This window comes from Coregonus clupeaformis, chromosome 18 (assembly GCF_020615455.1).
Source record: "Coregonus clupeaformis isolate EN_2021a chromosome 18, ASM2061545v1, whole genome shotgun sequence".
Taxonomy (NCBI): Eukaryota; Metazoa; Chordata; class Actinopteri; order Salmoniformes; family Salmonidae; genus Coregonus; species Coregonus clupeaformis.
Genome location: NC_059209.1, coordinates 9,203,729 through 9,225,602, shown reverse-complemented (window position 1 = coordinate 9,225,602; position 21,874 = coordinate 9,203,729). Strand labels below are relative to the sequence as shown.

Genomic DNA, 21,874 nt, shown 5'->3' with positions numbered 1-21,874 from the left:
GTGGACGGACTATATATTTGGTTGATATTTAGTTGAGTTGTCACAAACTCTTTTTGAAATAAACCAACCCTTGAATCCTGTTCTTAATTTGTGGTTGAAATCTGATTAAAAAGGGTATGTTGACCTTAATATGTGCACTGTGTGGCTGATGGCAGTCTGATGGCAGTGAGACTGCTGTGGCTGGAGAGATGCTATGGAGATGCAAGAGCTGATAGGCCCCAAGCTGGACAACCAGTGTCAAAGTGAAGAACTGTAGCCTTATGGCTGCGTTCCAAATGTCACCCTATTCTCTATGGAGTGTGCTACTTTTGTGGCTGGTCAAAAGAAGTGCACTACATAGGGAATAGGATGCCATTTGGGATGCAGCCAATGTATTATGTGCACCTGGTGGCAATGCCGGCTATCCACTGACAGATAACACATGATCCTTTCCATCTAACGTGGCCTGGAGCTGAGTCTTTGTACAAAGACCTTCCCTCCAGTCCAGAGCCACACACATCATGCACTTTGACTGTGTACACACATGTACCCACAAGAGTTGGGGTCAATTCCATTTAAATTCCAATCAATTCAGAAAGTAAACCCAATTCCAAGTCCAAATTTTTCTCATAGTCCTGGAACACCAATGGTGGAACCAGCTTCCCCCTGAAGCTAGGAAAACAGAGTCCCTGCCCATCTTCCGAAAAAATATCTGAAACCCTACCTCTTCAATGAGTATCTTCAATAATCCCAATGCACCCCCCATTTTGTGAACTAACACTTGCACTTGACTTTTCCCGTTACTAGATCTGACTGCTGATAGCTACTTAAAAAAAAAAAGTACTTACTATGTGTCACGATCGTCTGAAGGAGGAGACCAATGCGCAGCGTTGCGAGTGAACATGATGACTTTATTAACTCAAAGCAACCACGAAGAAAACAACAAATGACGATCCGTGAAGTTCTATACTGAATACTACTAACAGCAACAAAGAAACAATAACCCACAACACAAAGTAAACTCACACAGTATAAATATGGCTCCCAATCAGAGATAACGAGCCGACAGCTGACACTCGTTACCCTCCGATTGGGAGTCATACGACTAATCAAGAACAATTAACCAAACATAGAAAATGCCCAACCAGAAATCCCCAACATAGAAATACACCCAAACAATGAAACTAAACAACCCTGGCTCAAATATCAAGGTCCGTGGAGCCAGAGTGTCACATTACCCCCCCCTAAAGGTGCGACCTCCGGGCGCACCAGCCTACAGTCTCGGGGAGGGTCTGGGTGGGCGTCTGTCCCTGGTGGCGGCTCTGGCCCAGGTCGTGGTCCCCACCCCGCCTTAGTCACTATCCGCTTCCCGTATTCCCTTCCTCATGACCACCCCCCAACTAAACCCCACTGGATTAAGGGGCGGCACCGGACTACGGGGCAGTACCGGACTAAGGGGCAGTACCTGACTAGATGGCGGATCCTGGCTGGCTGGCTCTGGCGGATCCTGGCGGGACGGCTCTGGCGGATCCTGGCCGGGGACGGCTCTGGCGGATCCTGGCGGGACGGCTCTGGCGGATCCAGGCTGGACGGCTCTGGCGGATCCTGGCTGGGCGGCTCTGGCGGATCCTGGCTGGGACGGCTCTGGCGGATCCTGGCTGGACGGCTCTGGCGGATCCTGGCTGGGCGGCTCTGGCGGATCCTTGCTGGGCGGCTCTGGCGGATCCTGGCTGGACGGCTCTGGCGGATCCTGGCTGACGGTTCTGGCGGATCCTGGCTGGACGGCTCTGGCGGATCCTGGCTGGAACGGCTCTGGCGGATCCTGGCAGGACGGCTCTGGCGGATCCTGGCTGGCTGACGGATCTGGCGGATCCTGGCGGGCTGACGGATCTGGCTGCTCATGGCTGGCTGACGGATCTGGCTGCTCATGGCTGGCTGACGGGTCTGGCTGCTCGGCTGGCTGACGGGGTCTGGCTGCTCATGGCTGGCTGACGGATCTGGTTGCTCATGGCTGGCTGACGGATCTGGCTGCTCATGGCTGGCTGACGGATCTGGCTGCTCATGGCTGGCTGACGGATCTGGCTGCTCATGGCTGGCTGACGGATCTGGCTGCTCATAGCTGGCTGACGGATCTGGCTGCCTCGCGGCTGGCTGACGGGTCTGGCTGCTCATGGCTGGCGGAAGGCTCTGGCTGATCCTGTCTGGCGGAAGGCTCTGGCTGATCCGGTCTGACGGAAGGCTCTGGCTGCTCCTGTCTGGCGGAAGGCTCTGGCTGCTCCTGTCTGGCGGAAGGCTCTGGCTGCTCCTGTCTGGCGGAAGGCTCTGGCTGATCCTGTCTGGCGGAAGGCTCTGGCTGATCCTGTCTGGCGGAAGGCTCTGGCTGATCCTGTCTGGCGGAAGGCTCTGGCTGATCCTGTCTGGCGGACGGCTCTGAAGGCTCATGGCAGACGGGCGGCTTTGCAGGCTCAGTACAGACGGGCAGTTCAGACGGCGTTGGGCAGACGGACAGTTCAGACGGCGTTGGGCAGACGGGCAGTTCAGACGGCGTTGGGCAGACGGGCAGTTCAGACGGCGTTGGGCAGCCGGGCAGTTCAGGCGCCGTTGGGCAGACGGGCATTTCAGACGGCGTTGGGCAGACGGGCAGTTCAGACGGCGTTGGGCAGACGGGCAGTTCAGGCGCCGTTGGGCAGACGGGCAGTTCAGGCGCCGTTGGGCAGACGGCCAGTTCAGGCCGGCTGGCGACGCACATCGTGGACCTGGTGCGTGGAGTAGGAACAGGCCGGACCGTACCGGGAACACCCACCACTGGCCTTAACTGGGGATCAAGAACGGACCGGACCAGACTGGGGAACACACTTCAGTCTCTCATGCCGTGCCACAACAACTTCCCTCCCTCTACTCGCCAATGGCTCCCGTAATCCGATAGCCTTCTCTCCTTTTCTCCCTGTGGCAGCCTCCTGCTGCCCAGGCGCCCAAGCCATGTGCCCCCAAAAAATTTTTTGGGAGTAACCTGAGCTTCCAGCCTCGACTCCGCGCTTCCTCTTCATACCACCTCCTCTCGGCTGCAGCTGCCTCCAGCTCTTCACGAGGGCGGTGATATTCCTCCTCAGACCACCTCCTCTCGGCTGCAGCTGCCTCCAGCTCTTCACGAGGGCGATGATGTTCCTCCGGTTGTGCCCAAGGACCCTTTCCAGCCCGAATCTCCTCCCATGTCCAAAAGTCCTTAGGAGGCATCCATAACTCCTGTGTCCAGACCCCCTTGCTCCTGGACGCGCTGCTTGGTCCTTTTTTGGTGGGTTATTCTGTCACGATCGTCTGAAGGAGGAGACCAATGCGCAGCGTTGCGAGTGAACATGATGACTTTATTAACTTAAAGCAACCACGAAGAAAACAACAAATGACGATCCGTGAAGTTCTATACTGAATACTACTAACAGCAACAAAGAAACAATAACCCACAACACAAAGTAAACTCACACAGTATAAATATGGCTCCCAATCAGAGATAACGAGCCGACAGCTGACACTCGTTACCTCCGATTGGGAGTCATACGACTAATCAAGAACAATTAACCAAACATAGAAAATGCCCAACCAGGAAATCCCCAACATAGAAATACACCCAAACAATGAAACTAAACAACCCTGGCTCAAATATCAAGGTCCGTGGAGCCAGAGTGTCACACTATGATTGTGATATGTGGTTGTCCCACCTAGCTATCTTAAGATGAATGCACTAACTGTAAGTCACTCTAGATAAGAGAGTCTGCTAAATGACTAAAATGTAAATGTAAAATGTAAATGAAAAACATTAGAGATAATTGGATTTGGAATTTCAGTGTACTTCCTGAATTGACTGGAATTCAAATGGAATTGACCCCAACCCTGGTACCCACACAAACATACTGTCCAAACAAGTCCTGTATATATTGTAGACACACAAGCGTGTATGCACACATGCACGCACACACACACACACACACGAATGCCTTTGATTTCAACATGCATAGTGCGTAATTTCATGGACACAGACACACATTAAAGCTCCCACACACACACACACACACTCTGCTTCCCGCTGGGACACATACACAAGGCTAGGGAACTGCACATTCTCACATTCATGTAGTGCACATCCCACTGTAATAATGTAGAAACCATGCTGTCACAGATGTACATGTGTAATGTTTCACGCTCAGTATGGAATTTGTTTTCGCTGCCGATAAAATTATCCTGCAACAGGGTAATCAAATTAAGATCCTACATCTGTATGTTAACAGCATTTGCCTATTAAACACAAATATTGTTTGAAGTGAGAATTAGGCAGGTCTGATGCTGAAAAAGAAAGCAAATTATTGCCTACTTCACCCATATTTTATTTCCAGTGGGGGTATTTCCAGTAATTAGCTACAAAAAAGTAATTAACTAATGAAAACACTACCTAGATTTGAATTTAGTTCAACTACCACCAAGCTACTGCAAAATGAAGTTACATTACTAGTTGAACTACATGTAGTTCACTACTCCCCAACACTGCATACACACATGTCAGGTTGTGGTTGGGGCTATAGAGTGTACAGAGTAGTGGGGTAAGTAGGTAGATGTCACGGTGCATGGTGTTGGGGGGTCCCTCTCTGATTGATGGTGCCTCATGGCTACAGGGGGAGTTGGCATGCATGTCCACGCTCCCGCTAATAGTTTATTGAGCGACGGCGGCCGGTGAGGATTAGAAAGCGCTGGCTTAATGTGCACACCATGTGTAGTCAATAACACCACCTAGGTAATACATCAGCCTGACATATTCCCAGAAATATTTCAGATATCAATAGGGATTTATTAAAGAGAATGGAAGCCAGGAAGAGAAAGGGCTACTGTTTCTGCTTTTCGGCAGATAGTCGAGACACTGTGCAGGATAGTCCATGACAATTAAGGTGGAAAGTGGAGTGTGGTCATATTTCTCTCTCTCTTTCTTTCTCACCACTATTCTCTCTCTCTCTCTCTCTCTCTCTCTCTCTCTCTCTCTCTCTCTCTCTCTCTCTCTCTCTCTCTCTCTCTCTCTCTCTCTCTCTCTCTCTCTCTCTCTCTCTCTCTCTCTCTCTCTCTCTCTCTCTCTCTCTCTCTCTCTCTGTAATGTTACTGTCTGTTTGGTGTGTGTAAAACAATGCCGTTAACCTATAGTATTATTACACCAATTTAGTGACATTGAGGGAAAACACTGCAGGATTTAATAAGTTAACTAAAGAAGCATAGATCCATAAAGGAAAGATGTGGTGCATATATAGGAAAACCTTTGGTATGGTAGTGGCAGATGGAATTGTAACGATTATACGTTCTTTGACTTTGTCACCTGCAGGAGGAGCCCTTTGTGATGGTATCAGAGAATGTCCTTGGGAAGCCTAAGAAGTACCAAGGCTATTCCATCGACGTGCTGGACGCACTCTCCAACTATCTGGGCTTCAAGTACGAGATCTATGTGGCCCCTGACCATAAGTACGGGAGCCAACAGGCTGACGGGGTCTGGAACGGACTGATCGGAGAGCTGGTCGCCAAGGTGAGAGACTGTGGCTGTCCCAAATGGCAGCCTACTCCCTATATAGTGCACTACTTTTGACCAGAGCCCTATGTGCTGCAGTGTTATGTCCAAATGGAATGAACTAACAATAACACATAGAATAATCCCAGGAATAATCCCAGTTTATTGGGATGAATATGATTTCAGAGCTATTTCATTAATTGTCTGTGTTCATCAATGTACAAAACCTTCCTTGCAGGAAACCCTCCTCCATCAATCCATCTATCCATCCATCCACCTTCATCACCTCAACCAAAAGCGGTCTACTTTACGAGGAGGAGGAGCAGTGTATACAAAACGTAATACACTCATCCGTACACAACGCTCTATAGTCTCTTATCAGAGGAAAGCAATTACAAACATGCAGCGATTAGGAATAACTGGCTTGGTAAACTGGCTTCTTTTTTTAGAGTTGGCATAGCTTCTATCCACAGTGTTGTTAGCTATTCACCCTGCCAGGGCCAATTGTGGAATTAAAGTATGTCTAACAGCCAGACAAAAAGGCAAAGCTGTAAACACCTGGAGGTCACTAGACCATTTTCAGGACCATTACCCATCACCCCTTGCCGTTTTCCCTTTTTCCGACTCTTTTCAATTCCTAAAGCCATTCCACACTGATTTACTGCCGCTTCCAGTTTTCTTCCTTAAATGAGCACCTCTGGGAATATGCCTGTGTGTAAGAGTTAGTGCTTATCTTCCAGGCCAATGGGAAAAATATACTTTAAATATCATTTTTGTCATATTACCTTTGCCTCTATTCCTTTAGCCATATTGTGTTTTTTATTTCCTATAACACAATCACGGCATGAAATGATTATCCATAAGACATTTTGAAGTGTGTCTGGAATGATACAGAGGATATAGGTACATTGTTATTCATTCTTTAAGGATATTTATTTATTTTATTTAGATCAGCTTCAATATTGCAGATATATTGTGGCTTCCATCAATGTAATTGTCTGCATAATTTCCAATCCCCCATATATATTGTTTTGTATATATATACACAAAATATATATTTATACATATATTTTACTTTATTATTTTCATACATACAGACTTGAAAATCACTGGCCACTTTAATAAATGGAACACTAGTCACTTATAATAATGGCACTTTAATAATGTTTACATATCTTGCATTACTCGTCTCATATGTATATACTGTAATCTATACTATCGTAATAATGGTTACATATCTTGCATTACCCATCTCATATGTACAGTGGGGAGAACAAGTATTTGATACACTGCCGATTTTGCAGGTTTTCCTACTTAGAAAGCATGTAGAGGTCTGTAATTTTGATCATAGGTACACTTCAACTGTGAGAGACGGAATCTAAAACAAAAATCCAGAAAATCACATTGTATGCTTTTTAAGTAATTAATTTGCATTTTATTGCATGACATAAGTATTTGATACATCAGAAAAGCAGAACTAAATATTTGGTACAGAAACCTGTTTGCAACTGTTACGAACCCTGTGGCTTTAAACGTCTAGGGTGGATGGACAAGAGACCCGTAACATAATTCATGTAAATTAGTATCGTGACATGAAACAGTGAGAACAAAAACTACACGACAACCATAAACTACCGTCAAACATAAAAGGTTTATTTTTGAACACACTGTAAAGGTTTGGGAAAAAGGGCTGAGCAGGACCCAAGAAATGAAACAATAGTGTAAAAAAAACCTAAACTGATCTTGCCTGCCTCAAGAACCGCTAAGCTACTGCTAATCATACAAAAATACAGTGGGTGGTCAGCTCAGGTCTAACTAGTGTTTTTAGACAGTTTTCTTCCTACGAATAATGTATGCCCAAGGGCAACTTGCTTAAATTCCCCTTTTCCCAGAAACACACAACAAAGTTACCAAACAGAGTAACCAGCAAATGAGTGAGTACACAAAACACAGGACACCACAGTATCCATACTCACATACGGAAATAGTCTAACAAAGTTACCAAACAGAGTAACCAGCAAATGAGTGAGTGCACAAAACACAGGACACCACAGTATCCATACTCACATACGGAAAATAGTCTCTAACAACAAACACAACTGACCGGCTTTTAAACAATGGGATGTGTGATTGACAAACCAGAAACAGGTGGTGCAATGCAGAGGAATGTCCACTGATTGGTCCACCTCAGCAATCAGCAGACACCCCAACGACCACCAATCAGGAACATACAGGACACCTGTGATTAGGGCAGAAGGAGAGGAAAAACACAAAAAGACACAGGATACCTGTATCCGTAACAGCAACTACAGAGATCATACGTTTCCTGTAGGCCCACTCCTCCATACAGACCTTCTCCAGATCCTTCAGGTTTCTGGGCTGTCGCTGGGCAATACAGACTTTCAGCTCCCTCCAAAGATTTTCTATTGGGTTCAGGTCTGGAGACTGGCTAGGCCACTCCAGGACCTTGAGATGCTTCTTACGGAGCCACTCCTTAGTTGCCCTGGCTGTGTGTTTCGGGTTGTCATGCTGGAAGACTCAGCCACAACCCATCTTCAATGCTCTTACTGAGGGAAGGAGGTTGTTGGCCAAGATCTCGCGATACATGGCCCCATCCATCCTCCCCTCAATACGGTGCAGTCGTCCTGTCCCCTTTGCAGAAAAGCATCCCCAAAGAATGATGTTTCCACCTCCATGCTTCACAGTTGGGATGGTGTTCTTGGGGTTGTACTCATCCTTCTTCTTCCTCCAAACACAGCGAGTGGAGTTTAGACCAAAAAGCTCTATTTTTGTCTCATCAGACCACATGACCTTCTCCCATTCCTCCTCTGGATCATCCAGATGGTAATTGGCAAACTTCAGACGAGCCTGGACATGCGCTGGCTTGAGCAGGGGGACCTTGCGTGCGCTGCAGGATTTTAATCCATGACGGCGTAGTGTGTTACTAATGGTTTTCTTTGAGACTGTGGTCCCAGCTCTCTTCAGGTCATTGACCAGGTCCTGCCGTGTAGTTCTGGGCTGATCCCTCACCTTCCTCATGATCATTGATGCCCCACGAGGTGAGATCTTGCATGGAGCCCCAGACCCAGGGTGATTGACCGTCATCTTGAACTTCTTCCATTTTCTAATAATTGCGCCAACAGTTGTTGCCTTCTCACCAAGCTGCTTGCCTATTGGCCTGTAGCCCATCCCAGCCTTGTGCAGGTCTACAATTTTATCCCTGATGTCCTTACACAGCTCTCTGGTCTTGGCCATTGTGGAGAGGTTGGAGTCTGTTTGATTGAGTGTGTGGACAGGTGTCTTTTATACAGATAATGAGTTCAAACAGGTGCAGTTAATACAGGTAATGAGTGGAGAACAGGAGGGCTTCTTAAAGAAAAACTAACAGGTCTGTGAGAGCCGGAATTCTTACTGGTTGGTAGGTGATCAAATACTTATGTCACGCAATAAAATGCAAATTAATTACTTAAAAATCATACAGTGTGATTTTCTGGATTTTTGTTTTAGATTCCGTCTCTCACAGTTGAAGTGTATCTATGATAACAATTACAGACCTCTACATGCTTTGTAAGTAGGAAAACCTGCAAAATTGGCAGTGTATCAAATACTTGTTCTCCCCACTGTACATACTGTATTCTATACTATTCATTGCATCTTAGCCTATGCCGCTCTAACAATGACATTTCTCATCCATATATTTATATATTCTTGTTCCATTCCTTTACTTAGATTTGTGTGTATTAGATATTTGTTGTGTAACTGTTAGATATTACTTGCTAGATATTACTGCACTGTCGGAACTAGAAGCACAATCATTTCGCTACACTCGCAATAACATCTGCTAACCATGTGTATGTGACCAATACATTTGATTTGATTTTTGTACACTCAGTGTATATAGTATTTGCACACATTGTCTTATAATAATAAGACACAACATGTGGGAGGAAATTAGCTTAGCCTTAGTGGGTTTATACCTGACCCTGGCCTGCATAAACACACACACACACACACACACACGTATATCGTGAGGTTATCAGTTATGGTAGGCCCTTGACAGGTTTGAACAACACAGTTTTCAGTGGACCAACATGTGTATTCTAATTCAGACTCTCTGATTGGCTTAGTGGCCTTACTGACCTATCGAGGTACCGTCATCCTCTGGTTTCTTCCAAAAAACTATTTATTGAAGATGAGTGAACTCCTCCTAAGCTCACACTATGACTCACAGCCATATTAATCTCCGTAACCTCTGCTTCGCATCAATACAATAGACTCTCACACAGGAAATAGCAATCCCTCAATTTACTAATGCAATATCCAGGTAATTAACATGGTTTTGTCTTTTTCCCTATCTATCTCATCTGAGAAGTGTGTCAATATTAATCAGATAGCGAGTGTGGAGTCGATGTTCCTGTTTTGACAACAGAAAGGAGAGGACTGTGATCATCAGCAGCGACAGAGTAGCCATGACAGAAAACAGATGTGATTCTATTGATGTGTGCATTAATTGAATGAATATCTAAAAACAGAACTCAAAGCAAAGTTTAATTACTCATACTCCTCCACCTTCGAACGGAACCTATTGGATACTGTGATTTCTGATGTGTGTGTTCACAGAATCCCCTCATTTTCTTGAATTCTATACACCATGAATCTTGGCATTAATGAATCTGTGTGTGTGTGTTTATGCTTGTTTGCGTGTGTGTGCGTGTCCGTGCGCATGTTTGTTTTCCAGCGTGCTGACATGGGTCTCTCGGCTCTCACCATCACCCCAGAGCGGGAGAGTGTGGTAGACTTCACCACGCGCTACATGGACTACTCGGTGGGCGTGCTGCTCAGGAAGGCTGAACGCACCGTGAACATGTTCGCCTGCCTGGCGCCCTTTGACCTATCGCTATGGGCATGCATCGCGGGCACGGTGCTACTGGTGGGCATCCTGGTCTACCTGCTCAACTGGCTCAACCCGCCGCGCCTGCCCATGGGCTCCGTTTCCTCCACCACCCTCTACAACTCCATGTGGTTCGTCTATGGCTCATTCGTCCAGCAGGGTGAGTTGATTTCCTTTTAAATGTATTTTTGTCACCGGAGCTGTGTTATGTACCCTGTATTATCCCTGTTTTTAATTGTTTACTTGTTGTAAAAAAAAAAATTTGAGTAGGGCAAGGGGACGGGTTTATGTTGAAGAGAATGAGCGAGAAAGTGAAATAGGTGGGAGAAGAGAGAGAGAAGTGATGGATGTGGAGAGGGAACGAGAGACAAAAACCAAGGGTGATGGTGGTCTTTCAGCGTTCTTTCACAGGTCAGGCTGAAATCCATTTCTCTGGATTTGAGGAAAAGAGGGGTGAGGGGGACCTTAGGGAAAATAGGAGAACGGAAGAAAGCAAAGAAAAAGCAAAGAGCGATAATGGCATTGACTAAGAGAGCTGTGTGTGAGTTATTTTTCTATCTTCCAGAGTACGATTTGTATTTGTTATTATGCTCAAGGACTCAGAATAGTAAATTTTGGGCCACATTAATTATGCAAATTCTTGGAATGATTTTAGCGTTGGTGGAATATTTTATTTTGAATGAGCCGCAGATGAGCTCACAGCAAAACAAGTAAACTCTCATGCTACATTTTACTAATGCCGGTAATGATACATGCTAATTGTTCCCTTTTATTCACAATCAATCTTCTTTTAGTTGTAATTACACTTTAATCATCTAGTCATTATCAAATGATTAGTAAAACAATTCTCACCTCAGTATCAATAACGAGGAAAACTACATGAGCTTGATGCAGGAGAACCTTCGACGCCTTGGTCAATTGTGGCTGATTATGCGTTGAATAGACATCAACATCACAAGGCTCTTGAACAGATTATGCGTTAACACACACATAGGCTGCATTTACACAGGCAGTGTGTAAACTCTGATATTTTTTTCACTAATTGGTCTATTGACAAATCAGATCAGCTTTGAAAAAGATTTGATGTGAAAAGATCTGATGTGATTGGTCAAAACTAGTGGAAAAAATATCATATTGGACTGCCTGTGTAAACGCAGCCATAGAGACACACAGACACAGACACAGACACAAAGACAAAGACACAGAGACACAGATACACAAACAGACACACACACACACACACACACGCCATGCTGGATCAGCATCCTGACACATTGTGTGCATCCCAAATAACACCCTATTCTCTATATACAGTATTTAGTGCACTACTTTTGACCAGGGCTCATAGGGCTCTGGTCAAAATGTGTGCACTATATAGGGAATAGGGTGCCATTTGGGACTCAGCCATTGTCCTCAGGGGTGAATTGATTTGGAGGTCCTCAGGACACAACAACATCCCAGATAGAGTCTGCAGATGGGCGATTCCATGCCAGCAGGAGCTACAAATATTTTTTTGTATCTCAGATTGTTCTGGCAATTCTCTCATAGAAACTTCATTGAGAAAAAGGATGTTTGACATGCTTTTTACCTTTTTAGACCTATACGTGCCTTCTGTAAGACCCTATTATCTGTGAACCGTATATGATACAGACAACATATTGGTGTCATTATACTCCTTATAGTGTGCACTAACATATGGAGTATGTCTAGATTCAGAAATACACATTTTCATATTAATTTATTCAACATTATAAAAATGTATATGACTATCTCAAAACTACCCTTTTTGATTTTGTTGGTAGAGCATGGCGCTTGCAACGCCAGGGTTGTGGGTTCGTTTCCCACGGGGGGCCAGTATGAAAAAAGTATGCACTCACTTAACTGTAAGTCGCTCTGGATAACTGCGTCTGCTAAATGAATAAAATGTAAAATGTAAATGTAAGACATATTGTTGGGAACAATATACTCTACAAGTACATCCAATTTCAAGAGTGGGCTCTGCTAATTCTGAAGTTCTGATTAATTTTGAGCACCACCAACACAGTGAATGTTGCTGAATGTGCAATCCTAAAGGAGGAATGTGATTGGTTAATGACCTTTAACGCCAATTTCTATCAGTGGAGGCTCCTCAAAGGAGGAAAAGGAGGACCATCCTCCTCAGTGAATTTCATAAAAATAAAAATAGTGAAACATTAAAAAAGTTATCCTTTTTAGATAAAACTATACTAAATATATTCACCTTACCAAATCATTGATTAAAACACACTGTTTTGCAATTAAGGTATACAGTAGCCTCAACAGCACTCTGTAGGGTAGCACCATGGTGTAGCCGGAAGACAGCTAGTTTCCGTCCTCCTTGGGGTACATTGACTTCAATACAAAACCTAGGAGGCTCATGGTTCTCACCCTCTTCCATAGACTTACACAGTATGTATGACAACTTCCGGAGGACGTCCTCCAACCTATCAGAGCTCTTGCAGCATGAACTGAGATGTTATCCACCCAATCAAAGGATCAGAGAGAATCTAGCACTGAAAGCATAAGCTACAGGTAGCTAGCATTGCAGTTAATAAAATGTTGTGAGTAGTTGACTCAAAGAGAAAGACAATAGTTGAACAGTTTTGAACAAATATATTTCTTTAAAAATGAAGGCAGAGATAGAGAGAGAGAGAGAGATTTTTCAAAGTATAAAAAAAAAAAAAGGTTAACTTAGCTAGCGAATGCGGCTAGCTAGTTTAGCCTACTCAAACACCTGGCTCAAACAGAGAGGGATGCTAGGTGAAGATGCGAGAAGGAATTATACAATGAGCAAAATGATCATGCTGTTTGTACGTGGCTGCTATGAAAGTGAACTGTGTTTGCGTGTGATCAGGGGCAATGTTCCCCCCAAATTTCTTTGGAGTTGAGCACAAACTTGAACGTTGTGAAAAGTCTGTGCAACTTCCGGCATGTGTTTACTGTGAACACTGAGGCTGTACCTGTTTTAATTTACTGTTTTAACAGTGGCCAAGTAGGCTCCTGTGGCTATTTGATCATAGTGTAGGCCTACCAGAGTGGCCTACCATAAAAAACTATGGAGAAAATGCATCGCATAACGTTTTAACATGGAAATAGTGGTTCTATCATTCAGCCTACTGTAGCAGCCAATGTGTGGTGTTCAATGTAGGCCTACATTCCATGAGACTTTTGAAAAAAACATACCGGGCTTGACATTAATCTGTTTATCCACTTGTCCTTCAGACAAGGATGTGACTGAACATTTTGTTGTGTTGTTTGTTGCAAGAAACCACTTTACAAAATAAACTGCATTATTGTTCCCATACTATTATTACAGAGAATCCGACAAATTATGCTACCCTCTGCCTTTTGGCTACTAAGCTTATTCAAGCCTGTCTCAAAATACAACACTGCTCCTTTAAGACATAAAACAAAACTCTTTACCTGACTCACTTTTCAAAGGCTAGAAATGTACACGTTTTGTGCTCTTGTAGGAAGCATTTACTCCCACATTGGTGACTACAAATTAGGTATAACTGGCATTGGTGGAAAAAGTACCCAATTTTCATACTTGAGTTAAAGTAAAGATACCTTAATAGAAAATTACTCAAGTAAAAGTGTAAAAGTAATTGGTTTTAAATATACTTAAGTATCAAAAGTAAATGTAATTGCTTCAGAAACATACAGTGCATTCAGAAAGTATTCAGACCCCTTAACTTTTTCTACATTTTGTTATGGTACAGCCTTATTCTAAAATGGATAAAAACAATTAAAAATAAACTCATCAATCTACACACAATCCCCCAAAATAACAAAGTGAAAAAAAGGGTTTTCGAAATTTTTGCAAATGTATTAAAAATACTAAACAGAAATACCTTATTTACATAGGTATTCAGACCCTTTGTTATGAGACTCAAAATTGAGCTCAGGTGCACCCTGTTTCCAATGATCATCCTTGAGATGTTTCTACAACTTGATTGGAGTCCACCTGTGGTAAATTCAATTGATTGGACATGATTTGGAAAGGCACACACCTGTCTATACTAAGGTCCCACAGTTGACAGTGCATGTCAGAGCAAAAATCAAGCCATGAGGTCGAAGGAATTGTCCGTAGAGCTCCGAGACAGGATTGTGTCGAAGCACAAATCTGGGGAAGGGTACCAAAAAATGTCTGCAGCATTGAAGGTTCCCAAGAACACAGTGGCCTCCATCATTCTTAAATGGAAGAAGTTTGGAACCACCAAAACTCTTCCTAGAGCTGGCTGCCCAGCTAAACTGAGCAATCGGGGGAGAAGGGCCTTGGTCAGGGAGGTGACCAAGAACCTGATGGTCACTCTGACAGAGCTCCAGAGTTCCTCTGTGGAGATGGGAGAACCTTGCAGAAGGACAGCCATCTCTGCAGCACTCCACCAAGCAGGCCTTAATGGTAGAGTTGCCAGACGGAAGCCACTCCTCAGTAAAAGGCACATGACAGCCCGCTTTGAGTTTGCCAAAAGGCAGCTAAAGGACTCCATGAGAAACAAGATTCTCTGGTTTGATGAAACCAAGATTGAACTCTTTGGCCTGAATGCCAAGCGTCACGTCTGGAGGAAACCTGGCACCATCCCTACGGTGAAGCATGTTGGTGGCAGCATCAAGCTGTGGGGATGTTTTTCAGTGGCAGGGACTTGGAAACTAGTCAGGATCGAGGGAAAGATGAACGGAGCAAAGTACAGAGAGATCCTTGATGAAAACTTGCTCCAGAACGCTCAGGACCTCTGACTGGGGTGAAGGTTCACCTTCCAACAGGACAACGACCTTAAACACACAGCCAAGACAACGCAGGAGTGGATTCTGGAAAGGTCTCCGAATGTCCTTGAGTGGCCCAACCAAAGGCCGGACTTGAACCCGATCTAACATCTCTGGAGAGACCTTAAAATAGCTGTGCAGTGATGCTCCCCATCCAATCTGACAGAGCTTGAGAGGATCTGTAGAGAAGAATGGGAGAAACTCCCCAAATAAAGGTGTGCCAAGCTTGCAGTGTCATACCCAAGAAGACTCAAGCCTGTATTCGCTGCCAACGGTGCTTCAACAAAGTACTGAGTAAAGGGTCTGAATACTTATGTAAATGTGATATTTCCGTTTTTTATTTTTAATACATTTGCAAAGATTTCTAAAAACCTGGTTTTGCTTTGTCATTATGGGGTATTGTGTGTAGATTGATGAGGGTGAAAAACGATTTAATCCATTTTAGAATAAGGCTGTAATGTAACGAAATGTGGAAAATGTCAAGGGGTCTGAATACTTTCCGAATGCACTTTATGCTTAAGTATCAAAGGTTAAAGTATAAATCATTTAAAATTCCTTATATTATGCAAACCAGACGGCACAGTTTTCTTGTTTTTAATCTATTTACGGATATCCAGTGGCACACTCCAACACTCAAAGTGAAAGTATGTTATTTCACATTTTACAAATTAAGTAAAAGTGAAAAGCTGAAATGTCTTGAGTCAATAAGTATTCAACCCCTTTGTTGTGGCAAACCAAAATAAGTTCCACCTTGCACTCTGATAGGCTAAGTGGAAATTCCACCATTTTACTTACACCTATCCCACTGTATCAGATCTACAGTGCATCTAAAGCACCTACTCGGGGCTTGGGGACTGTTCAGAATGGGGAATATGCCTGTATCAGCTGTGTCTGGCTTTAATTGTTTAAATAAAGTGATCTCTTCATAGCTACAGAATGCCATTCAGACATAAGTTATTTCAGAGTCTTTTGTTTAATAAGGAGTTGTGAAGTAAAACGAAACAGATTAGCAGCGCCCCTGAGGTCTAATCTCTCTTTCGGACCAGTTCCAATTAACCAGCAGAAATACTGGCTCATATCGAAGTCTCCTTCTTCCATTTGGTCCCATGGCTGAGATCCAGCAGCACATTCATGCAGAGAATGGGTTTTTGCCCAATACAACAGGGTTTTGTTGATCTGTAATATAGCTCTTAACGGAGAGAGATAAAGAGAGGGAAAGTGAGAGCGATAAGAGTGATTTCTCTCATTGTTTTGTGGCTTTGTAATTAATGATATTGTCAGTGGGTGAGTGTGGAGACTGTTGGGGATTGCAGGCAGCCATAGAGACGAGTGGGTGTGGTGTATGTATGTATGTGTGTGTGTGTGTGTGGTGCTGTGTGGGGGTGGAGCTGTCAGCGTGGCGCTCTCGCTGCAGCCATCTCTCATTTAGAACACACTCGGAGGGACGCCACTGCTAAAGACCTGCTAAAGACCCGCTGCTCGCCTACACTCACACACACACACACACACACACACACACACACACACACACACACACACACACACACACACACACACACACACACACACACACACAGTATTGTACAGCTAACCTTGTGCGGACACACAATTCAGTCCCATTCAAAATCCTATTTTCCCTATCCCCTAACCCTAAACCTAACCCTAAACCTAACCAGTACGCTTACCCATACTCTAACCCTAAGCTTAACCCTAACCCTAACCTTAACACAAAAACCTAACCTTAACCCTAAACCTAACCCTAGCTCCTAACCCTAACCCTAAAACTAACCTTAGCTCCTAACCCTAACACTAATTCTAACCTTAACCCCAAACCTCCTAGAAATAGTATTTGACCTCGTGGGGACTAACAAAATGTCCCCAGTTGGTCAAATTTTTGTTCGTTTACTAGTCTTGTGGGGCTTCTGGTCCCCACAAGAATAGTTAAACACGTCCACAGACACACACTTTTTTCTATCCTCATGGGGACCTAAAATTGATTTCCATTCAAAATCCTATTTTCCCTAACCCTAAACCTAACCTTAACCCGAACCCTTACCCGAACCCTTACCCGAACCCTTACCCTTACCCTTACCCTTACCCTTACCCTTACCCTTACCCTTACCCTTACCCTTACCTTAACCTGTAACCCTAACCCAAACCCTAACCCTAAACATAACCCCTAAGATTAAAATAGCCTTTGTCCTCATGGGGACGTGGGAAATGTCCCCACGAGGGAGAATATTCCTTGTTTTACTATCCTTGTGGGAACTTTTGGAAATTGTAGGTCCCCACGAGGATAGAAGAACAAGAACACACACACACACACATACACACACACACACACACACACACACACACACACACACACACACACACAAAGTGAAAGTATGTTATTTCACATTTTTACAAATTAAGTAAAAATTAAAAGCTGAAATGTCTTGAGTCAATAAGTATTCAACCCCTTTGTTATGGCAAGCCTAAATAAGTTCAGTAATATGCTTAATAAGTAGCATGGTTTTTTAATAACTACCTCATCTCTGTACCCCACACATACAATTATCTGTAAGTTCCCTCAGTCAAGCAGTGAATTTCAAACACAGATTAAACCACAAAGACCAGGGAGGTTTTCCAATGACTGGGTGTATTGATACACCATCCAAAGTGAAATTAATAACTTCACCATGCTGAAAGGGATATTCAATGTCTGTTTTTTTCCCCCATCTACCAATAGGTTCCTTTCTTTGCGAGGCTTTGGAAAACTTCCCTGGTCTTTGTGGTTGAATCTGTGTTTGAAATTCACTGCTCGACTGAGGGACCTTACAAATAATTGAATGTGTGGGGTACAGAGATGTGGTAGTCATTCAAAATCTTGTTAAACACTATTAATGCACACAGAGTGAGTCCATGTGACTTATTATGTGACTTGTTAAGCATATTTTTAATCCTGAACATATTTAGGGTTGAATACTTATTGACTGAAGACATTTCAGCTTTTCATTTTTTGTTAAATAAATACATATTTGAAAAACATAATTCCACTTTGACATTATGGGGTATTGTGTGTAGGCCAGTGACACAAAAATATCAATTTAATCCATGATCACACACACACACATACACACACACACACACACACACCTACACAAACCGACCTACACAAACAGACTTACAGGCATCACACCCACCCACAGGAATGTTTGGAAATAAGCACACCACAACAACCAATTTTCCTTTCAACTGAAAACAATGCACTCTCATTCAGCATACACACACCAACACAGCTACAGTACATACCACTGTTTCTCACCCACCCTGCAGTAGAGCTACAGATCTCGGGCTCTGCTCTGAAACCCCCAATCCCCATCCATCCGTGGACTGAACACCCAGACACAGGGCCATAGGCCACCATCATGCCCTTTCATCTGCAATTCCCAACCCCTCCTCCACCTCCTCCCTTTCATCCTTCTCCTCCAGGCACTTCCTCCCCATCACTCTCCCCCGCCACGTCTGGAATCTATAAGGCCCAACAACACTCTGTCATCATCCCCTCCTTCCCCTTGCCTTAGTCCGGAAGATTGCCGCTGTGGAAGGACCTTTATAAACAGCTTTGAGGGGCCTCATTGTGGGGACCCTTACTGTACAGAGAGAGACATGCTGCTTTCCTCCTGGCCTTCTCCCCTTATCGCTGACACACAGGGCCAGGGCCGGTCTGCCTCTCAGCAAGCCCAGGATTTACCCAGGCTGCTATTAGCTTCCTAATCTGAGAAGCCACGGGCAGACGAAGCGACACGCTGGAGCCCGCTGGCTGCGAAAGGCAATGTCACACCCTGTAGGACAGCTCAGCCACAGCCTCATATTCCAAGCCAAGACAAAAAGAGAAAGTGAGCCAAGAAGGAAATCCAAAGAAACAGAAGAAACCCAAGAGAGACTGATTCCAGACTGTGTGGGTGTGACTTAGCTGTGACTCCAAACAGAGTTAATCAGTGCAACCCCCCATGAAAATAGACCCTCTCCTTCTCTCCATTGCCTTGTTAGAGAAATTGATAGCACACGCTTATTTCAGGCTACGTTTGTTCAATAATGGACTGGTGGGTTGGCCTAATAGCTATGGATAGACAAAGGCTTTCGTCCCAAATGGTACCTTCATAGTGCCCTAGTCAAAGGTAGTACACTATAGGGAATAGGGTGCTATTTGGGATGCACATATAGGCAACAGCCATAGACAATATCTGTTTGAACACTTGCAGCAGGATCGTCGATGGGAAGACGAATCATGCGGCAGGTCCCTCTCAGTGCTGCAGAATTGAATATTTATTCATTCCCCTCTCTGATTCACTACTTGGAGCGTCACTCCAGTTGCTCTTTACTGCAAATGTCACACCCAGTTGGTGTTCTAGTGTGAGGAACAGGAGAGAGGAGTGATTGGAGGAGTTCTAGGCCCTAGGGAACAGTGACTGATTTGAGAACATTACCTGCAGTACAAGAAACTCTCTGTTTCTGTCTTTGTATTGTATTACCTCTTCACAGGTACTCACACACACACACGTATGCAGCCACTCACACACACACACACACACAGCCTAGTGTCTCTCTGTATCTCGCCCACGTACATTCTCTCTGACTCTCATCTTAATGGATAGCTCTGATAGTGCCAAGTCTCCCCCAGTAATGGAGAGAGAGAGAGAGAGAGAGAGAGAGAGCAGTGTGTGTTGTGGTCTGTGTTGCGGAGTGTGTGTGCTCAGTTAGCCTCTAAGGGGGGTTGCAGACTAAGTCCAGGCCCAGATAGGCTAATTTCCCTTCCACCTCAGCCCTTTCTCTTCTGATTAGTCTGATCTGAGAGACAACAGTGAAGCTGGAGCGAAGCCGGATGCCCTGCTAGCATGCAGCACCTCCCAGCACCTTCCAGCACCTTCCAGCCCCTAGCTGCTACCAGTAATTACAGCTGACACATCAGCTGCTCTCGCCCTAATCCCATCTCCCAGCATGCTCTCTGAGCACTGCTGACCTTACTGCTCAGCTCCCTGAGACTGTGTGCGGCAGCCGTTGTTTGGCGGTGTTGGTGACACACGGCAGCGTGGGAAGGCGTAGAGATCCACCACACCTGTCACATACTGTGGAACACGACCGGTGTCAGAGCTGACATCTTATTTGTTTCACCTAATGGGACCGTGGCTCGGGCTCACATGAGACAGGTCCTGTGGGGAGGCATCTTCATCACTTTTTGTTTTAACACCACGGACGGCCCACTGCAAACCCTAGGGTCAATACTCATTTGTTAAGGTGTCAGGACCCATTTAGGTTTTTTCCCCCTTCTAACTTTGGGATTTGGGGATTTTGCCACAGTATGTTGTCTAAGGGTGAATACCAAAAGTACAACCTGGTTAGTGTGAATTTGTGGTCATATTGAGATTCACTTTCACTCAGACTGTAGAAAAAGAGAAGTGTTTTAGGCGAGGCTGTTACACGGTGACTGAGAGGTCCAACACTATTAAATCAAATAAAAAATGAGATTCCTGCAAGTGTGATTCTAATTAATCAAAATGTAATTTAATCTGCATGACAAATTGAATTGGAAGGATCAGGTGTCAATTTAATTCTATATCTGTGTTTCAATCGGAAGCAGTACTATTTAAGTGCCACTCTGTCCAATTCCCAAGTAAGAGAGAGATATCAAATTGGAGGGGCATAGAGTTACCTTCAGATATTTCCTACTTTTCTTATTCTTCTCAGTCAAAGTGGGTTTGGAGATGGAGCAGAGGAGTGTGTTACCAAACAAATGAATAATACATACTGAAGCCCTATCCCCACAACAATAGCAGGCTGAAATAGAACCTATGCCGCTGATGATTGTCAACCCCTCTCGGGGTGACAGACAGACAGAGATTCTACTGTAGTGTTGACATTATATATGTCTGATTAAGTGTGCCAGTCCTGACTGAGAATGGCAGTCCATCATCCATTTCGGATGTTAGGATTTTACAATTAGTATGATATGATTACAATCCGTATGATATGTTACGAATTTGCAATATGTATGATATGTTACGAATTCCAATTTGTTGTAGCTAACGTTAACTAGGTGTCTAGGTGGCTAGTATTAGCTAGTCTAGGGGTTGGGGGTTAGCGGTTAAGGTTAGGGTTAGGGTTAGGGTTAGGGTGGTTAGGGGTTAAGGTTAGGAGTTAGGATTATGGGTTAAAGTTAGGGTTAGGGTTAGCTAACATGCTGAGTAGTTGCAAAGTAGCAAAGAAATTGTAAGTAGTTGCTAATTAGCTAAAATGCTAAAGTTGTTCCCGATGTGATTTGAAAACACAACCTTTGGGTTGCTAGATGTTCGCGTTATACGCACACCCATCCTCCCTGACCAACCTTCCTCTTTCATTTTGGCTTAAGTAACCTTCTGTCTTATTTAACCATACCAAACGTACATATCATAGTCATTTGAGTGTCACAGATTTCCATTTACTATGTAACGTCTAAGCTTTGAGGCCAGGCTGGAACAATGGTGTGTTGCGCCTTGTCTGACAAGGGGGCTGCTCTGACAGGTACTGTAGTGTCATACCGGTACAGTATTTTGTGTGTGATTGGGCGGCGGGATTTCAACATGGGCGGGAATTCATCATGGGCGGGATTTCATCATGCCACACAATACAGTATGTATTTCCATCTAACTTCTTTCCAACCTTCA

The 21,874-nt window shown here is 44.3% G+C and overlaps 1 protein-coding gene across 3 annotated transcripts in view; it reads left to right on the top strand.

Annotated features, from left to right (window-relative positions):
* Positions 1 to 21,874, top strand: part of grid2 (glutamate receptor, ionotropic, delta 2) — a 577,776-nt gene that overhangs the window by 438,932 nt on the left and 116,970 nt on the right. For all 3 annotated transcript variants that reach the window (XR_006004078.2, XM_041904499.2, XM_045226775.1), the window contains exons 10-11: positions 5,333 to 5,530; positions 10,251 to 10,563. Coding sequence is in view for 2 of the 3 variants with exons in the window: in XM_041904499.2 (XP_041760433.2) it covers positions 5,333 to 5,530; positions 10,251 to 10,563 (511 nt within the window). In the remaining variant the exon portion in view is untranslated. The remainder of the gene's footprint in view (positions 1 to 5,332; positions 5,531 to 10,250; positions 10,564 to 21,874) is intronic.